We start from the raw sequence: 19283 nt of genomic DNA, 5'->3' as shown, positions 1-19283 counted from the left end.
TGACGCCAGTGTCGAACCCTCGCCACCCGAGCGGGCCGGGGGGGGGGGAAAAGTAGAGGATGCCAACCGGGCAGAAAGGGGGCGTCTTTCTCCTCTTTCTCCTCCTCGTGCCGTTTTCCAAGATGGGGTTCTGTGCGTGCGCGCGTTTTGTTCTTAATTCCCGCCCGGTTGGCGCTCCTTGGGATCATCCCCCCCTCTACTTCCAAAGATGGCAGATGGGGCTCTCCGTGCTCAGACGATGCTCTCTTCCAGCTCCTCCGAACTGTAGAAGGCCCCCGTCTTGCCCGTCACTTCAGTTTCGGCGTACTGGAGCAGCATCCCGTGGACGGACTGACTCCGTTTAGTCCAGATGACGCTGAAGCGTTTGGCGTAGCTGTAGCACGTGGTGGCGGCAATGTCACCCATGTCGAAGGAGCAGCTGCGCCGGGCTTTGGTCACGGTGGCCCCCGCCAGTGGCGGCGGCGGCGGGCATGGACGGTCGCAGCTGGCGGAGGCGGGCGCGCCCCGAGGCCCCGGCCCCCCCCTGGCCTGGCCCTGGCCCCCCTCGCCCCCTTCCGCCTCGCCCCGCTGCCGGGAGCGCAGCCTCTTCCTGGGCGGCTTGGCGCGTCCGGGGGGAGGTGGCGGGGCGCAGGAGGAGGGCGGCGGGGGCGGCGTGGGCTTGCCCGCCGGGCAGAGCAGGCCAGCCCGCCGCCGGGGCAGCATCCCGTTGGCCAGGGGCTGGCTGCCGTTGGTCTGCGAGTAGACGTCGGTGACCTTGGGCGACTGGGCGCTGCCGCAGATCTTGTAGCGGACCATCATGGCCACGGTGAAGACCAGCAGGGTGACCACGATGATGCCACCCACAATGACGGTCAGCGTCCCGCCCAGGAAGTGGGCGTGCAGCAGGTGGCAGTGCGGGTACTCCTCCTTGGTGGCGAACTGGGCACAGCCCACCACCTTGGTGGCGGCCAGCTGGGTCACGGCGTCCCCGTAGATGGCCAGGATGCACAGGTCGTAGTCCGCTCCCGAGATGAGGTTCTTCAGGATGAAAGCTTTGCTGGTGGAAGAGATGATCCTGAAAGGACAAAAGAGAGAGAGAGAGAGAGGTGTGAGAGAGAGGCAGAGGAAAAGCCCCACCCTGCGCCAACATTTGGCCCTTTTCCAGATGCACCATAGAAAGCATCCTTTCCGGATTTATTACAGCTTGGTGTTGTTACTTCAGAAGGAACTCTTCACATGCAGACAATAAAAATAACACAAAACTTACTCCAACTTATAAATCAAAGAAAGGGTTTAATAAAAAAACTTCATTACTCCAAACTTGGGGCCTCGCCCTGGGCCAATCCGAAGTGCCCCACAATTCCCAACAGGTTCTTATTTGTAATGAGTCAGCTGGTCAGCTGACCATCACATTGTTCTGTAATTGGTCCACTGGGTCAGCTGACCCTCACAGCTTGTTACCATTGGTCACATTACATCCAATACAAAGCTGTCACCGGTTACATTCCAACAGGTATGGGCTCCTGCTCTGCCCAAGACCGCAGGAACCTACAGAAGGGTCGTGAATGTAGCCCAGTCCCATCACGCAAACCAGCCTCCCATCCATTGACTCTGTCTACACTTCCCGCTGCCTCAGGGAAAAGCAGCCGGCATAATCAAGGACCCCACGCACCCCGGACATTCTCTCTTCCACCTTCTTCCGTCGGGAAAAAGATACAAAAGTCTGAGGTCACGTACCAACCGACTCAAGAACAGCTTCTTCCCTGCTGCCGTCAGACTTTTGAATGGACTTACCTTGCATTAAGTTGATCTTTCTCTGCACCCTAGCTATGACTGTAACACTACATTCTGCACTCTCTCCTTTCCTTCTCCTCTATGTGATCTATGAACGGTATGCTTTGTCTGTATAGTGCGCAAGAAACAATACTTTTCACTGTATCCCAATACATGTGACAACAATATATCAAATCAAAATCAAATTCTGCACTTTAGCCATGAGAATCAGAATGAAAATCGCCCAAATGACCTGCCCCAGCCTCCACACCGCTTCCCAAACTATTTTCTCTTCCCGCACCGAGCATGTTTCCATAGCTAGTCTTTCCCGGAACAGGTCGCTACTGTCTGATTTAATTTGACTTGATTTGATTTGATTTATTATTGTCACATGTATTGGGATACAGTGAAAAGTATTGTTTCTTGCACGCTATACAGACAAAGCATACCGTTCATAGAGAAGGAAAGGAGAGAGTGCAGAATGTGTGTTATTATACAGACCTGTACACCTGTTACTATACAGATCTATATCAGACTATATAGGTGGCACAGTGGGTTAGCACTGCTGCCTCACGGTGCCAGGGACCCGGGTTCGATTCCCGACCTCGGGTCACTGTGTGGAGTTTGCACGTTCTCCCCGTGTCTGCGTGGGTTTCCTCCGGGTGCTCCGGTTTCCTCCCACAGTCCAAAGATGTGTGGGCTAGGTTGATTGGCCGTGCTAAATTACCCCGATTGTCAGGGGGATTAGTGGGGTAAATTAGGGTTATGGGAATAGGGCCTGGGTGGGATTGCGGTCGGTACAGACCAGATGGGCTGAATGGCCTCCTTCTGTAGTGTAGGGATTCTATAAACTATGACAAAGCACACTGTCCATACAGTACACAGGAGAGAAGGAGATGAGAGGGTACAGAATGTAGTGTTACAGTCACAGCTAGGGGTGTAGAGAAAGATCAACTTAATGCGAGGTAGGTCCATTCAAAAGTCTGACAGCAGCAGGGAAGAACCTGTTCTTGAGTCGGTTAGTACGTGACCTCAGACTTTTGTATCTTTTTCCCGACGGAAGAAGGTGGAAGAGAGAATGTCCGGGGTGCGTGGGGTCCTTGATTATGCTAACTGCTTTTCCCCGAGGCAGCGGGAAGTGTAGACAGAGTCAACGGATGGGAGGCTGGTTTGCGTGATGGACTGGGCTGCATTCACGATCGTTTGTAGTTCCTTGCAGTCTTGCTCAGAGGGGGCTTGTAACTTGAGGGAGCCGTCAAGGAGTGGGAGGGGGTGTCACTCATGGAACATAGAACAGTACAGCACAGGAACAGGCCCGACGGCCCATCATGTTGTGTCGAACATAAGAACTAGGAGCAGGATTGGCCATCTGGCCCCTCGAGCCTGCTCCGCCAGTCAATAAGATCATGGCTGATCTTTTTGTGGACTCAGCTCCACTTACCCGCCCGCTCACCATAACCCTTAATTCCTTTCCTGTTCAAAAATCTATCTATCCTTGCCTTAAAAACATTCAACGAGGTAGCCTCAACTGGGCAGGGAATTCCACGGATTCACAACCCTTTGTGTGAAGAAGTTCCTCCTCAACTCAGTCCTAAATCTGCTTCCCCTTATTTTGAGGCCATGCCCCCTAGTTCTAGTTTCACCCGTCAGTGGAAACAACTTCCCTGCTTCTATCTTATCTATTCCCTTCATAATCTGATATGTTTCTATAAGATCCCCCCCTCATTCTTCTGAATTCCAATGAGTATAGCCCCAGTCTCCCCTCATAAGCCAACCCTCTCAACTCTGGAATCAACCTAGTGAATCTCCTCTGCACCCCCTCCAGTGCCAGTATATCCTTTCTCAAGTATGGCACCAAATTAAACTACTCCCTTCTGCCTGCCCTTGCTCCATATCCCTCTATTCTCTACATATTCATGTGCTTATCTGGAAGCCCCTTAAATGCCCCTATCCATCCAAAGATGTGCAGGTTAGGTGGATTGGCCGTGCTAAATTGCCCCTTAATGTCCAAAGATGTGCAGGTTAGGTGGATTGGCCGTGCTAAATTGCCCCTTAGTGTCCAAAGATGCGCAGGTTAGGTGGATTGGCCATGCTAAATTGCCCTTTAGTGTCCAAAGATGTGAAGGTAAGGTGGATTGGCCATGCTAAATTGCCCCTTAGTGTCCAAAGATGTCCGGGTTAGGTGGATTGGCCATGCTAAATTGCCCCTTAGTGTCCAAAGATGTGCAGGTTGGGTGGATTGGCCGTGCTAAATTGCCCCTTAGTGTCCAAAGATGTGTAGGTTAGGTGGATCAGTCATGCGAAATTGCCCCTTAGTGTCAGGGGGGTTAGCAGCGTAAATACATGAGGTTATGGGGATGGGGCCTGGGTGGGATGGTAGTCAGTGCAGGCACGATGGGCCGAATGGCCTCCTTCTGCACTGTCAGGATTCTAAGATTGTATGAGTACCCTGCAAAGAAACACTCTGCAAGACAGGCCCTCCGGAAATAGACCCGACAACCTCGCTCAGAAATGAGCCCAGCGATATTCCCCAATAATTACCCCTCTTTATACATAGCGGCAGCAATACGCCCACTCACACCATCCCCCTCCCGTTCAACCGACTGGAGGAATAAGCCGACCACCGTCCGCCCTTCCCCACCTATTCGCGGGCAGCCTGCTGGAAAACCGTGACAGTATTTTCCAAATCAGGTTGGGTTTGAAGAATGTAATCTGATTTTTCACATCTCAGCGCCCCGCTGAAATGTGAGCTGATTAAACCATTGAAAAGCCTCTCAGCAGTGAACGGATGCCGGCAGTCAGGGGACCCAAGCAGATGTGGGTGTCGCTGCTACTGACTCGGACTTGGCTGAGTGCTCAGGATCAGCGCTCACTGCGAAACATGCAAAATTCCGTATTTCAGTTCCGATTAAGGACAGAGAGAGAGAAAGGAATTCAAATCCAAAATTAACACGAGGCTCGGGGCTTCTCGGAGTGCAATGCCTTGAAGTAGCGCCGGGGTGGTGGCGGGGTGTTGTATTGTGTGCAACAATGCGGGGCAGCACGGTGGTTAGCGCTGCTGCCTCACGGCGCCAGGGACCCGGGTTCAATTCCAGCCTCGGGGCACATTCTGCCCCCCGTGTCTGCGTGGGTTTCTTCCGGATGCTCCAGTTTCCTCCCACACTCCAAAGATGGAAAGGTGAGGTGGATTGGCCGTGCTAAATTGTCCCTTAGTTGTCCAAAGATGTGTAGGTTAGGTGGATTGGCCATGCTAAATTGCCCCTTACTGTACAAAGATGTGCGGGTTAGGTGGATTGGCCATGCTAAATTGCCCCTTACTGTCCAAAGATGTGTAGGTTAGGGTGGATTGGCCATGCTAAATTGCCCCCTTAGTGTCCAAAGATGTGTAGGTTAGGTGGATTGGCCATGCTAAATTGCCCCTTACTGTCCAAAGATGTGTAGGTTAGGTGGATTGGCCATGCTAAATTGCCCCTTACTGTCCAAAGATGTGTAGGTTAGGTGGATTGGCCATGCTAAATTGCCCCTTACTGTACAAAGATGTGCGGGTTAGGTGGATTGGCCATGCTAAATTGCCCCTTACTGTCCAAAGATGTGTAGGTTAGGGTGGATTGGCCATGCTAAATTGCCCCCTTAGTGTCCAAAGATGTGCAGATTAGGTGGATTGGCCATGCTAAATTGCCCCTTAGTGTCCAAAGATGTGCAGATTAGGTGGATTGGCCATGCTAAATTGCCCCTTAGTGTCCAAAGATGTGTAGGTTAGGTGGATTGGCCATGCTAAATTGCCCCTTACTGTCCAAAGATGTGTAGGTTAGGTGGATTGGCCATGCTAAATTGCCCCTTACTGTCCAAAGATGTGTAGGTTAGGTGGATAGGCCATGCTAAATTGCCCCTTAGTATCCAAAGATGTGTAGGTTAGGTGGATTGGCCATGCTAAATTGCCCCATAGTGTCCAAAGATGTTCAGGTCAGGTGGATTGGCCATGCTAAATTGCCCCTTACTGTCCAAAGATGTGTAGGTTAGGTGGATAGGCCATGCTAAATTGCCCCTTAGTGTCCAAAGATGTGCAGGTTAGATGGATTGGCCATGCTAAATTGCCCCTTAGTGTCCAAAGATATGCAGGTTAGGTGGATTGGCCATGCTAAATTGTCCCTCAGATTAGCTAGGGTAAATACATCAGGTTATGGGGATAGGGTCTAAGGGGCAATTTAGCATGTCAATCCACCTGACCCACACATCTTTGGATACTAAGGGACAATTTAGCACGGTCATTTTGCACTGTATGATTCTATGGTTCTAACACTCCAATTTGCTTTACGACTTATTAAAAAGCTGCGGTCACGTTTGCCTGACCATCTCCTGTGGGCAAGCCAGCAGCGAGAAGTGGTTTGCATCGCTGGCCGAGTAATCCAGGGGCCCCGTTCGACTGATCCAGAGATTGCCAGTTCAAATCCCACTTTAGGAGTTGAGAGAATTTGAATTCAATTTAAGAGAGAGAAAAAAATAAATCTGGGAATAAGAGAGAATGCGGTGAAAAACTCGACTGATTCGCTAATCTCCTCAGGGAATTCTGCTCATGATCCAGTCAGACCCTCTGGTGCAGTGGTGAAGGAAAGTTGCGCTGTCTGAGGGGCTGAAAGATCAGAACCAGAGCCCTGAACACGCTCTGACAGGTTAAAGTTCATTTATTAGTGTCAGAAGTAGGCTTACATTAACACTGCAATGAAGTTACCATGAAAATCTCCAGTCGCCACACTCCGTTCAGGCACACTGAAGGAGAATTTAGCACGGCCAATGCACCTAACCAGCAGGTCTTTTGGACTGTGGGAGGAAACCGGAGCACCCGGAGGAAACCCACGCAGACACGGGGAGAATGTGCAAACTCCACACAGACAGTGGCCCAAGCCGGGAGTCGAACCTGGGTCCCTGGCGCTGTGAGGCGGCAGTGCTAACCATTGTGCCACCATGGCCAATCCACCTAACCCGCACATCAAGGGGCAATTTAGCATGGCCAATCCACCTAACCAGCACATCTTTGGACACTAAGGGGAAATTTAGCATGACCAATCCACCTAACCTGCACACCTTTGAAGTGTAGGAGGAAACTGGAGCACCCTGAGGAAACCCACGCAGAGACGGGGAAAACGTGCACACTCCGCATAGACAGTGACCCGAGGCCGGGAATTGAACCCGGCTCCCTGGCGCTGTGAGGCAGCAGTGCTAACCACGTGCCACCGTGCCTCCCTCCCCCAGACACAGGTTCTTCACGCTGTCCTCCAAGGACCAGCTCCAGCAATTAAAACTGTGCTAACCCAGTTGAAACCAACTCCCTGAGTCGTCTCTTCATTGCAATTCGTGGGAGCTTGCTCCCAAATGGCCGCACCCCCCCTTGACGTTTCGCCACGGTGACGACTTACTCAGTTAATGGTAGGGCATTGGGGAGAGTTACAGAACAAAGAGATCTCGGGGTACAGGTTCATAGCTCCTTGAAAGTGGAGTCACAGGTGGACAGAGTGGTGAAGAAGGCATTCGACATGCTTGGTTTCATCGGTCAGAACATTGAATACAGGAGTTGGGACGTCTTGTTGAAGTTGTACAAGACATTGGTAAGGCCACACTTGGAATACTGTGTGCAATTCTGGTCACCCTATTATAGAAAGGATATTATTAAACTAGAAAGAGTGCAGAAAAGATTTACTAGGATGTTACCGGGACTTGATGGTTTGAGTTAAAAGGAGAGGCTGGATGGACTGGGACATTTTTCCTTGGAGGGTAGGAGGCTGAGCGGTGATCTTATAGAGGTCTATAAAATAATGAGGGGCATAGATCAGCTAGATAGTCAATATCTTTTCCCAAAGGTAGGGGAGTCTAAAACTAGAGGGCACAGTTTTAAGATGAGAGGGGAGAGATACAAAAGGGTCCACAGGGGAAATTTTTTTACCCAGAGGGTGGTGAGTGTCTGGAACGAGCTGCCAGATTTACGAGGAGAGGCGGGTACAATTTTGTCTTTTAAAAAGCACTTAGCTTAAGGGTAAGATGGATATTGAGGGATATGGGCCAAATGTGAGCAATTGGGGACTAAAAAAAAAAGGGCGCCATGGACAAGTTGGGCTGAAGGGCCTGTTTCCATGCTGTAAACCTCTATGACTCTATCTTGTGCGGAGTCTGCACGTTCTCCCCGTGTCTGCGTGGGTTTCCTCCGGGTGCTCCGGTTTCGTCCCACAGTCCGAAAGACGTGCAGGTTGGGTGGATTGGCCGTGCTAAATTGTCCCTCAGTGTCAGGGGGACTAGCTAGGGTAAATGCATGGGGTTATGGGGATAGGGCTTGGGTGGGATTGTGATCAGTGCTGACTTGATGGGCCAAATGGCCTCCTCCTGCACTGCCGGGATTCTTTGACTCCATGCCCTGTGGCGGATGCTGAAGGCACAAGTCTCTCTCTCTCTCTGACTCTGTCTTTGAGCAAGGAAACCTGTTGTCCTTTTCCGGATTCCGGTCCCACACACATTTAACCAACGGGGCCATGAGGTCTGGAAAATAGAAAAGATGTCCTTGCCAGCGACGCCCACGTCAGCAGAACCGACAATCACTCTTTTTCGTTTCTCGTTTAATTTAAAAATCCGCTGTTGTGAGGAGGCTCAGAAACATTGTGAAATTCTGTATGGCACTCGGAGCTTTAGCTGCCTTGCTAGTTGCCATGGCGATCGTCTTCCATCTACACGGCAACTGGTACTCACGGAGAAAGGGATTGAGTGGGTGAAAGGCCGAGAGTGAGGAGGTATCTTTACCCAACAACCACAAACGGTGCGCTAAATCTGTGCCGCACACTTTCAGGTGCCAAAGCATTAATTTATTTTCGTGGGACATGGGCGTCGCTGGCTGGGCCCAGCATTTATTGCCCATCCCTAGTTGCCCCTGGAGGGCAGTTGAGAGTCAACCACATTGCTGTGGAGTCACATGTAGGCCAGACCGGGGTAAGGATGGCAGATTTCCTTCCCTAAAGTGGACCAGATGGGTTTTTCCGACAATCGACAATGGTTTTTTTTTTTAAGTTTTTTTTTAACTGGTCGGTGCAACATCGTGGGCCGAAGGGCCTGTTCTGCGCTGTAATGTTCTATGTTCTATGTTCTATGTTCTATGTTTCACGGTCATCGTGAAAGGGGTTAGGGGGACGCGATGGCCTACAGGCTCCAAGAATAAAAAAGGCCTACCCCTGTCCCTTTCACCTCCCTCGCTGCTGCTGAGGGGAGACGTTGGCCGAGTGGTATTATCGCTAAACTGTTAATCCAGAAACTCAGCTAATGTTCTGGGGGACCTGGGTTCGAATCCTGCCACGGCAGACGGTGGAATTTGAATTCAATAAAAAGTATCTGGAATTAAGAATCTCCTGATGACCCATTGTCGGAAAAACCCATCTGGGTTCACTCACGTGAAATTGCCTCTTGGTGTCCAAAGATGTGCGGGTTAAGTGGATTGGCCATGCTAAATTGCCCCCTTAGTGTCCAAAGATGTGCAGGTTAGGTGGATTGGCCATGCTAAATTGCCCCTTAGTGTCCAAAGATGTGCAGGTTAGGTGGATTGGCCATGCTAAATTGTCCCTTAGTATCCAAAAATGTGTAGGTTAGGTGGATTGGCCGTGCTAAATTGCCCCTTATGTGTCCAAAGATGTGCAGGTTAGGTGGATTGGCCATGTTAAATTGCCCCTTCATGTCCAAAGATGTGTAGGTTAGGTGGATTGGCCATGCTAAACTGCCCCTTAGTGTCCAAAGATGTGCAGGTTAGGTGGATTGGCCATGCTAAATTGCCCCTTCATGTCCAAAGATGTGTAGGTTAGGTGGATTGGCCATGCTAAACCGCCCCTTAGTGTCCAAAGATGTGCGGGTTAGATGGATTGGCCATGCTAAATTGCCCCTTAGTGTCCAAAGATGTGCTGGTTAGGTGGATTGGCCATGCTAAATTGCCCCTTAGTGTCCAAAGATGTGCTGGTTAGGTGGATTGGCCGTGCTAAATTGCCCCTTAGTGTCCAAAGATGTGCAGGTTAGGTGGATTGGCCATGCTAAATTGCCCCTTAGTGTCCAAAGATGTGCAGGTTAGGTGGATTGGCCATGCTAAACTGCCCCTTAGTGTCCAAAGATGTGCAGGTTATGTTGATTAGACATGCTAAACGCACAGGGTTACGGGGATTTGGCGGTGGCATGGGCCTGGGTAAAATGCTCTTTCGGAGAGCTGGTGCAGACTTGATCGGCTGAATGTCCTCGTTATGCACTGTAGGCATTCTATGGATGAATGTTGGGGTGCTGGGGAGAGTTGGAGGAGTGCAGAGGTGTGTAGAATGGCCAGAGATGACAGAGCTAAGGGAAGGCAATGGCGTAGTGGTATTATCACTGCACTATGAATCCAGAAACTCAGCTGATGTTCTGGGGACTTAAGTTCGAATCCCGCCACGGCAGATGGTGGAATTTGAATTCGATAAAACATGTCTGGAATTAGGAATCTACGATGACCATGAGAACTGTGTCGATTGTCGGAAAGACCCCATCTGTGTTCACTAATATCCTGCAGGGAAGGAAATCTGCCGTCCTTACCCCGGTCTGGCCTACATGTGACTCCAGAGCCACAGCAATGTGGTTGACTCTCAACTGCCCTCCAAGGGGCAACTAGGGATGGGCAATAAATGCTGGGCCCAGCCAGCGACGCCCATGTCCCAGGAATGAATAATAAGAAGTAGATAGGATTGCTCTCAGTCTCGGATGTCTGCAAGCTGAGGAAAGGAAGGCTGCCCAGGAGTGCATTTGCGCAGTCAGTTCTGGAGGTATAAGTGTGTTCGAAGAGGGTTCAGCAGGAGATGGACTGGGGCATGGCCATGTTACAGAGAAGGGAGTAGATAACGCTGCAATCTGCCGAAGGTTAAACATGACCAAAGCTTGTGGCTGTTTGTACTTTCCCAGTGTTGATTCATACAACTACATTGAGAATAGATAATAGTCTTGTAAACGCTGTCATTACACCCTCTTACTCGCTCTAGTTTCTGTGTAAATACAGACACAGAAATTGACAATGGAAATATCATGACCATCACTCAATCCCCCCGTTCTCAACATCCTGGGGGTTACCATTGATCAGAAACTCAATTAGACCCAGCCATATAAACTGTACAGGGCTAAAGGAGGCCATTTGGCCCAGCGAGTCTGCACTGACTCCCTGACAGAGCATCCCACCCAGACCTTATCCCCATTAGGTCAGAGGCTGGGAATCCAGCAGAGAGTAACTCACCTCCTGACCCCCCCCCAAAGCCTGTCCACTGGGAATCCTGCAGAGTGTAACTCACCTCCTGACTCCCCCCCAAAGCCTGTCCACTGGGAATCCTGCGGAGAGTAACTCACCTCCTGACTCCCCTCAAAGCCTGTCCACTGGGAATCCTGCGGAGAGTAACTCACCTCCTGACTCCCCTCAAAGCCTGTCCACTGGGAATCCTGCAGAGAGTAACTCACCTTCTGACCCCCCCCAAAGCCTGTCCACTGGGAATCCTGCGGAGAGTAACTCACCTCCTGACTCCCCTCAAAGCCTGTCCACTGGGAATCCTGCGGAGAGTAACTCACCTCCTGACTCCCCCCAAAGCCTGTCCACCATCTCCAAGGACACAAGTCAGGAGTGCGATGGAACACTCCCCACTTGCCTGGATGAGTGCGGCTCCCAACAACACTCGAGAAGCTCGACACCATCCAGGACAAAGCAGCCCCGCTCGATCGACACGCTAACCACAAACACTCACTCTCAACACCACTGACGCACAGTGGCAGCAGTGTGTACCATCTACAAGATGCACTGCAGCCACTCGCCAAGGCTCCTTCGACAGCACCTTCCAAACCCACCACCTCTACCACCTAGAAGGACAAGGGGGGGGGCAGCAGACACATGTGGAACACCACCACCTGCAAGTTCCCCCTCCGAGCCACTCACCATCCCGACTTGGAAATATATCAGCCGTTCCTTCACTGTGGCTGGGGTCAAAATCCCGGAACTCCCACCCTAACAGCACTGTGGGTGTACCTACACCACACAGGACTGACTGATGTCCAATCACAATCCTGGAACTCCCTCCCTAACAGCACTGTGGGTGTACCTACACCACACAGGACTGACTGATGTCCAATCACAATCCTGGAACTCCCTCCCTAACAGCACTGTGGGTGTACCTACACCACACGGGGGACTGACTGATGTCCAATCACAATCCTGGAACTCCCTCCCTAACAGCACTGTGGATGTACCTACACCACACAGGACTGACTGATGTCCAATCACAATCCTGGAACTCCCTCCCTAACAGCACTGTGGGTGTACCTACACCACACGGGGACAGACTGATGTCCAATCCCAATCCTGGAACTCCCTCCCTAACAGCACTGTGGGTGTACCTACACCACACGGGGACTGCAGTGGGTTCAAGATGGCGGCTTCACCCACCACCTTCTCAAGAGGGCGATTAGGGATGGGGGGGGGTAAATATTAGGTCCGGTCAGCGACACCCACACCCTGTGAAAGAATATATATATATAAAAACACGAGTGATTGCCAATTCTGAAATGGGGACTAAATTGTAACAACGTGGATCAAGGTTCAATTCCCTTGTGCCCTCTAACCCTCCTCCTCTGAACCGTTGGTCTTTACTTATTAATTCGTGGGACATGGGCGTCGCTGGCTGGGCCCAGCATTTATTGCCCATCCCTAGTTGCCCCTTGGAGGGCAGTTGAGAGTCAACCACATTACTGTGGCTCTAGAGTCACATGTAGGCCAGACTGGGGTAAGGACGGCAGATTTCCTTACCTAAACGAGATTAGTGAACCAGATGGGTTTTTCAGACAATCGATCATCAGTAGATTTCTAATTCCAGAATTTTTTTTAGTTGAATTCAAATTCCACCATCTGCCGTGGCGGGATTCGAACCCAGGTCCCCCAGAACGCTCGCTGAGTTTCTGGATTAATAGTCTAGCGATAATACCATTAGGCCATCACCTCCCCTCAGCAGCAGCAAGGGAGGTTATCGAGACAGGGGCAGGCCTTTTTTGTTCTTGGAGCCTGTTCTACATTGAACGTTGAGTATAATAATGAGGATGATAGTGTGGTTCTGAGGATGTGTCTGGGCTGAGAAAGTAATTACTATTGGTGTTGGGCTGATGAAGTATCCCAATCCCTCAGTGTATGAGCTCCTGGTGACATAGTACTGTCACAGAGGTCTATGGCACAGTAGCAAAAGGCACTTCAGCCCATCAAGTGAGCGACAGTCAAAGGGAAAATTATTCCTACCCATTTTGCAACACCATCTTTGCACTACTATGTATTAGGAACATAGAAACTAGAAGCAGGAGGAGGCCATTCAGCCCTTCCAGCCTGTTCCGCCATTCATTTTGATCATGGCTGATCATCAAATTCAACATCCTGAGCAAGTCCCTCGATCCCTTTCGCCCCAAGAGCGATATCTAATTTCATCCTGAAATCACACAACGTTTTGGCCTCAACTACTTTCTGTGGGAGTGAATTCCACCGCTCTCTGGGTGAAGAAATTTCTCCTCACCTCAGTCCTAAAAGGTTTACCCCCTTATCCTCAAACTATGACCCCTAGTTCTGGACTCCCCCCACCATCGGGAACATTCTTTTCGAATCTACCCTGTCTAACCCTGTTAGAATTTTATAAGTTTCTATGAGATTCCCTCACACTTCTAAACTCCAGTGAATATAATCCTAACCGACTTGGTCTCTCCTCATATGACAGACCTGCCATCCCAGGAATCAGCCTGGTAAACCTTCGCTGCGCTCCCTCTATAGCAAGGACATCCTTCCTCAGATAAGGACAACAAAACTGCACACAATACTCCAGGTGTGGCCTCACCAACGCCCTGTACAATTGCAGCAAAACATCCCTATCCCTATACTCAAATCCTCTCGCTATGAAGGCCAACATACCTTCTTTACTGCCTGCTGTACCTGGGCACTTACTTTCACGACTGATGCACGAGGACTCCAAGGTCTCGCTGAGTGTCCAATTTACATAAAAGCAAAATATCGCGGATGCCGGAATCTGAAACAAAAACAGAAAAGGCTGGAAAGTCTCAGCAGGTCTGACAGCGTCTGTGGAGAGAGAATAGAGCCGATGTTTCGAGTCCAAATGGCCCTCTGACGAAGGGTCATCCAGACTCAGAATGTTGGCTCTATTCTCTCTCCACAGACGCTGTCAGACCTGCCGAGATTTTCCAGCATTTTCTGTTTTTGTCTCTCAATTAACACCCATCCAAATAATAATCTGCCTTCCTATTCTTGCTGCTGAAGTGGATAAGCTCACATTTATCTACATTATTACTACATCTATATGGGTGGCACGGTGGCACAGTGGGTTACTGCTGCGGCCTCCCAGCGCCAGGGACCCGGGTTCGATTCCTGGCAGAGTCTGCACATTCTCCCCGTGTCTGCGTGGGTTTCCTCCGGGTGCTCCGATTTCCTCCCACAGTCCAAAAGATGTGCAGGTTAGGTGGATTGGCCATGCTAAATTGTCCCTTAGTGTCCAAGGATGTGCAGGTTAGGTGGATTGGCCATGCTAAATTGCCCCTTAGTGTCCAAAGATGTACAGGTTAGGTAGATTGGCCATGCTAAATTGCCTCTTAGTGTCCAAAGATGAACAGGTTAGGTGGATTGGCCATGCTAAATTGCCTTTTAGTGTCCAAAGATGTGCAGGTTAGGTGGATTGGCCATGCTAAATTGCCTTTTAGTGTCCAAAGATGTGCAGGTTAGGTGGATTGGCCGTGCTAAATTGCCCCTTAGTGTCCAAGGATGTACAGGCTAGGTGGATTGGCCATGCTAAATTGCCCTTTCGTGTCCAAATATGTGCGGGTTAGGTGGATTGGCCATGCTAAATTGCCCCTTAGTGTCCAAAGATGTGCAGGTTAGGTGGATTGGCCATGCTAAATTGCCCCTTCGTGTCCAAATATGTGCGGGTTAGGTGGATTGGCCATGCTAAATTGCCCCTTAGTTTCCAAAGATGTGCAGGTTAGGTGGATTGGCCATGCTAAACTGCCCCTTAGTGTCCAAAGACGTGCTGGTTAGGTGCTAAGTTCTCCCTCAGTGTTACCCGAACAGACACCGGAGTGTGGCGACTTGGAAATTTTCACAGTATTTTCACTTCATTGCGGTGTTAATGTAAGCCAACTTGCGACTGATAGATTAATAAAGTGAATAAGTATCTGCCACGCAGATGCCCACACACTCAGCCTGTCCAAACCATCTCTATATCCTCCTCACAGCTCACCCTCCCACCCGGCGCGAGGGGTGGAGCTGGGCTTACCTGTACACCAGCGTCTCGTCCACCGAGGAGTTGTACTGGATCTGGTACATCCACACGCCATGCTGGGGCTTGGCGGCTGGCCAGCGCACCAGGGCGGTGGTGGCCGTCACGTCCAGCACCGCCACCGTCCTGTCGGGCCCCCGCCGGCCCTCCGTGCCGTTGGCGGCGGAGGGCTTGTTGGAGGTGGTGATGTCGGAGGAGCCCGGGTCGCGGTGCGGCACCCGGACGGTGCCGTTGCCGCGGTGCGGCAGGGGGATGATCCTGAGGTCGGCCAGCGCCGTGGATTCGCCAGCGGCGTTGGTGGCAAAGCAGGTGTAGGTGCCGCCGTCCCGCACCGTGGTCACCAGGATGTCCAGGGTGCCGTTGCGGTATGAGGTGACCCGGGAGGAGTTGGAGACAATCTTGTCCTCCGGCGACACCCAGTGGACGGCGGGTTCCGGGTCGCCGATGGCCCGGCACTTGAGGGTGGCCCTCTGGCCCTCCAGGATCCAGACCTTGTGGGTGTGCCGGGTGATGAGGGGCGGCTCACACACAAACTCCTCCTCCGGGATGTACCAGAAGTACTTGCCGGACAGGTGGGCGGGCGTGGCACACGTCTCCATGTCATCCTCCCTGACCAAACGGCGGAGCCACAGCAGCTCGCAGTTGCAGTGCAGCGGGTTGCCGCCAAAGCTCAGGGTGATGGTGGAGGTGTACGGTGTGGGGCTCACCACCCCGGTCTGCGAGCGGGCGAAGAGGGAGTCCGGGGGCAGCGTCTGGAGCCGGTTGGAGGTCATGTCCAGCCGCGCCAGCTTGAAGAGTTCGGCGAAGGTGCCCGCCATGACGTACTCGATGAGGTTGTGGTCCAGGTTGAGGGTATGTAGGTTGACCATGCCCCGGACGGCCTCCCAGGGCACCGTCTGGAGGTTGTTGAAGGACAGGTCCAGGTCTTCCAGGGTGAGCAGGAAATCGTCGAAGGCGGACGCCACGATGCTGGTCAGCTGGTTGTTGTTGACGATGAGGTGTTGGAGGTTGACCATCCCGCTGAGGTTGTCCTCCCGCAGGGCGGCTAGCCGGTTGCTGTCCAGGTGCAAGGAGCGCAGGCTCTCCAGGTCGGCGAAGGCGAAGGGCTGGATGAAGCTGATGGTGTTGCGGGACAGCGTGAGGTCCACCAGGCCCGACATGTTGAGGAAGTCCCGCTGCTCCACCGCCCGGATGAAGTTATCCGCTAGCCTCAGCTCCACCGTGCGCCGGTCGATGTTGATGGGGATAAAGAGGAGGCCCTTGTTGGCGCACAGGGTGCTGAGCGACTCGGAGAGGTTCTGGCACGTGCAGTGGAAGGGGCACGCCTCGGTCACCGCCGCCAAGCTCCCAGCCAGCACCAACCCCAGGAGGAGTCTGTCCATCGCGGGGCCGTCAGGGAAACCTGGGGGCAGAGGACACCGGGGTTAGATCAGCGTGGATGGAAGCCTTGCGGTCAGACACATGCACCCCCCCCCCCCCCCCAGACTAACGGGAAGCTCAATTACTAACCGATAGCACCTCGTACAAGCTACACTCCTCTCTAAGCCAACCTGTGCGACAAGCCTCGCCCTGCCAGGGTCCCGGGTTCGATTCCCGGTCTCGGGTCACTGTCTGTGTGCAGTTTGCACATTCTCCCCCGTGTCTGCGTGAGTTTCCTCCGGGTGCTCCGGTTTCCTCCCACAGTCCGAAAGACGTGCTGGTTAGGTGGATTGGCCGTGCTAAATTGCCCCTTCGTGTCAGGGAGGCTAGCTCGGGTAAATGCATGGGGCTATGGGGAGAGGGCCTGGGTGGGATTGTGGTCGGTGCAGACTCGATGGGCCGAATGGCCTCTTTCTGCACTGTAGGATTCTATGATTCTATTATCCTTCCTCAGATAAGGACATAAAACTGCGCACAGTATCCCTCCAGTGCAGAAGGAGGCCATTTGGCCCATTCCCCTTTGGAAAGAACATCCTTCTTCAGATAAGGACATAAAACTCTTACAGAATCCCTACAGTAGGAGAAGGAGGCCATTTGGCCCATCAAAGTCATTTGGCCCAACCCTCTATGGCATGGACATCCATAAGAGGACCAAAACTGCACACATTACTCCAAAAATGCCTACCCTAATGGGATTCAGCTCCAAGCCAGGCCTGTTGTATGTGGAAGAGGTGCAAGTTTTAAGCATTAGCCCTTGCGGCTTTGAGAAGCTGATTACAATTCTAGAATCAACGCTGTGGTCTCTGCCGCTCGATGAACCACTCATTGATTACGGATAACACCCCGTAATCTCCTGTGGTGGTTAATGTGGTGAGTCACAAAGAGATCTGGAGGTGAAGTGGGCGTGGGGCAGAGCTTGGACCAGAACCTGCAGACACAGTACACACCCCATTTTCAAAGGCCCACTGGTTCCTCCCTGGTCGCTCTATGCCTCTCCTGCCCACGGTGATGCTCACTCGTGTAGCGGCTGGAAGATTCCTCCCCTACTGAGTTGACTGCATGGCCTAATGGGTCAGGCATCTGACTTTGGTACTTGGAGTGACGGTATCAGAAGATTACAGGTTCAAGTCCTGTCACAGTCACTTTATATAGAAATCTGGTGGAACTCTCTGGGAACACTGTTAGATAGATAGAACATTACAGCACAGAACAGGCCCTTCGGCCCACGATGTTGTGCCGACCTTCATCTGAAACCAAGATCAAGCTATCCCACTCCCTACCATCCTGGTGTGCTCCATGTGCCTATCCAATAACCGCTTAAATGTTCTACACCTTTTCTTCCAAACGTGGCAGGGCTCCTTCTCAGAATATATTTACGTGTTATTTTTTATCATCTACGTTTCTATACCTAATTGGGAAGAAAGCAGGATGAGGCTATTGGGTTGGACGATCAGCCATGATGGTGATGAATGGCGGAGCAGGCTCGAAGGGCTGAATGGCCTCTTCCTGCTCCTATCTTCTGTGTTTCTATGCCGATGCTTACTGTTTTTTCATTGCGACAATGTGTCCTTATGGAATCTTACAGCACAGGAGGCCATTCAACCCACTATGCCTTTGCTCGCTCTTTGTAACATGGAATCCCTCCAACGTAGAACAAGTCATAAGGCCCATGGGCACTGCACATTTCCAATGGCCAATCCATCTAACCTGCACATCTTTGGACACTAAGGGACAATTTAGCATGGCCAATCCACCCAACCTGCACATCTTTGGACACTAAGGGGCAATTTAGCATGGCCAATCCACCTAACCTGCACATCTTTGGACACTAAGGGACAATTTAGCATGGCCAATCCACCTAACCTGCACATCTTTGGACACTATGGGGCAATTTAGCACGGCCAATCCCCCTAACCTACACATCTTTGGACACTAAGGGACAATTTCACATGGCCAATCCACCTAACCTGCGCATCTTTACACTAAGGGACAATTTAGCATGGCCTATCAACCTAACCTGTACATCTTTGGACACTAAGGGGCATTTTAGCATGGTGAAGCCATAACAATTCTGGGGACCTGCGTTCGAATCCCGCCACAGCAGAATTTGAATTCAATAAAAAATATCTGGAATTAAGAATCTACTGATGACCCATTGTCGATTGTCAGAAAAACTCATCTGGGTTCACTCATGTCCTTTAGGGAAGGAAATCTGCCGTCCTTACCCCGGTCTGGCCTACATGTGACTCCAGAGCCACAGCAATGTGGTTGACACTCAACTGCCCTCCAGGGGCAACGAGGGATGGGCAATAAATGCTGGACCCAGCCAGCGACGCCCATGTCCCAGGAATGAATGAAAAGAAATACTGACTATGTTCCCTTGAGTCTGTGCAAAGTGTTCCTCATTTTCTACGGGTACGGGTTGGGCGTGTGGGGGAAGAGCTGTCACAGATTCACAGGTCCAACAGTTAGCGGTACGGTGGCGCAGTGGTTAGCACTGCTGCCTCACAGCGCCAGGGACCCGGGTTCAATTCCCGGCTTGGGTCACTGTCTGTGTGGAGTTTGCACGTTCTCCCGGTGTCTGCGTGGGTTTCCTCCCACAGTCCAAAGATGTGCGGGTTAGGTGGATTGGCCATGCTAAATTGCCCCTTAGTGTCCAAAGATGTGCGGGTTCGGTGGATTGGCCATGCTAAATTGCCCCGGGTATCAGGGGGATTAGCAGGGTAAATGCATGGGGTTACAGGGATAGGGCCTGGGTAGGATTGTGGTCAGTGCAGA

At 51.6% G+C, this 19283-nt stretch overlaps 2 protein-coding genes across 2 annotated transcripts in view; one reads left to right on the top strand and one right to left on the bottom strand.

Annotated features, from left to right (window-relative positions):
- Window positions 1–19283, top strand: part of LOC144486626 (pyruvate carboxylase, mitochondrial-like) — a gene marked incomplete at its 3' end in the record, with an annotated part of 306524 nt that overhangs the window by 208119 nt on the left and 79122 nt on the right. The gene's annotated exons all lie outside the window — the stretch shown is intronic.
- Window positions 115–19283, bottom strand: part of LOC144486627 (leucine-rich repeat and fibronectin type-III domain-containing protein 4-like) — a 21644-nt gene continuing 2475 nt past the window's right edge. The window contains exons 2-3 of the mRNA XM_078204675.1: window positions 15084–16488; window positions 115–1054 (exon numbers count right to left, since the gene is read on the bottom strand). Of these exons, the coding sequence (XP_078060801.1) occupies window positions 232–1054; window positions 15084–16488 (2228 nt within the window). The 3' untranslated portion in view covers window positions 115–231. The remainder of the gene's footprint in view (window positions 1055–15083; window positions 16489–19283) is intronic.

Source organism: Mustelus asterias, unplaced genomic scaffold (assembly GCF_964213995.1).
Source record: "Mustelus asterias unplaced genomic scaffold, sMusAst1.hap1.1 HAP1_SCAFFOLD_418, whole genome shotgun sequence".
Lineage (NCBI taxonomy): Eukaryota > Metazoa > Chordata > Chondrichthyes > Carcharhiniformes > Triakidae > Mustelus > Mustelus asterias.
The sequence above is the reverse complement of the archived record's forward strand: the minus strand, read 5'-3'. Positions and strand labels throughout refer to the sequence as shown.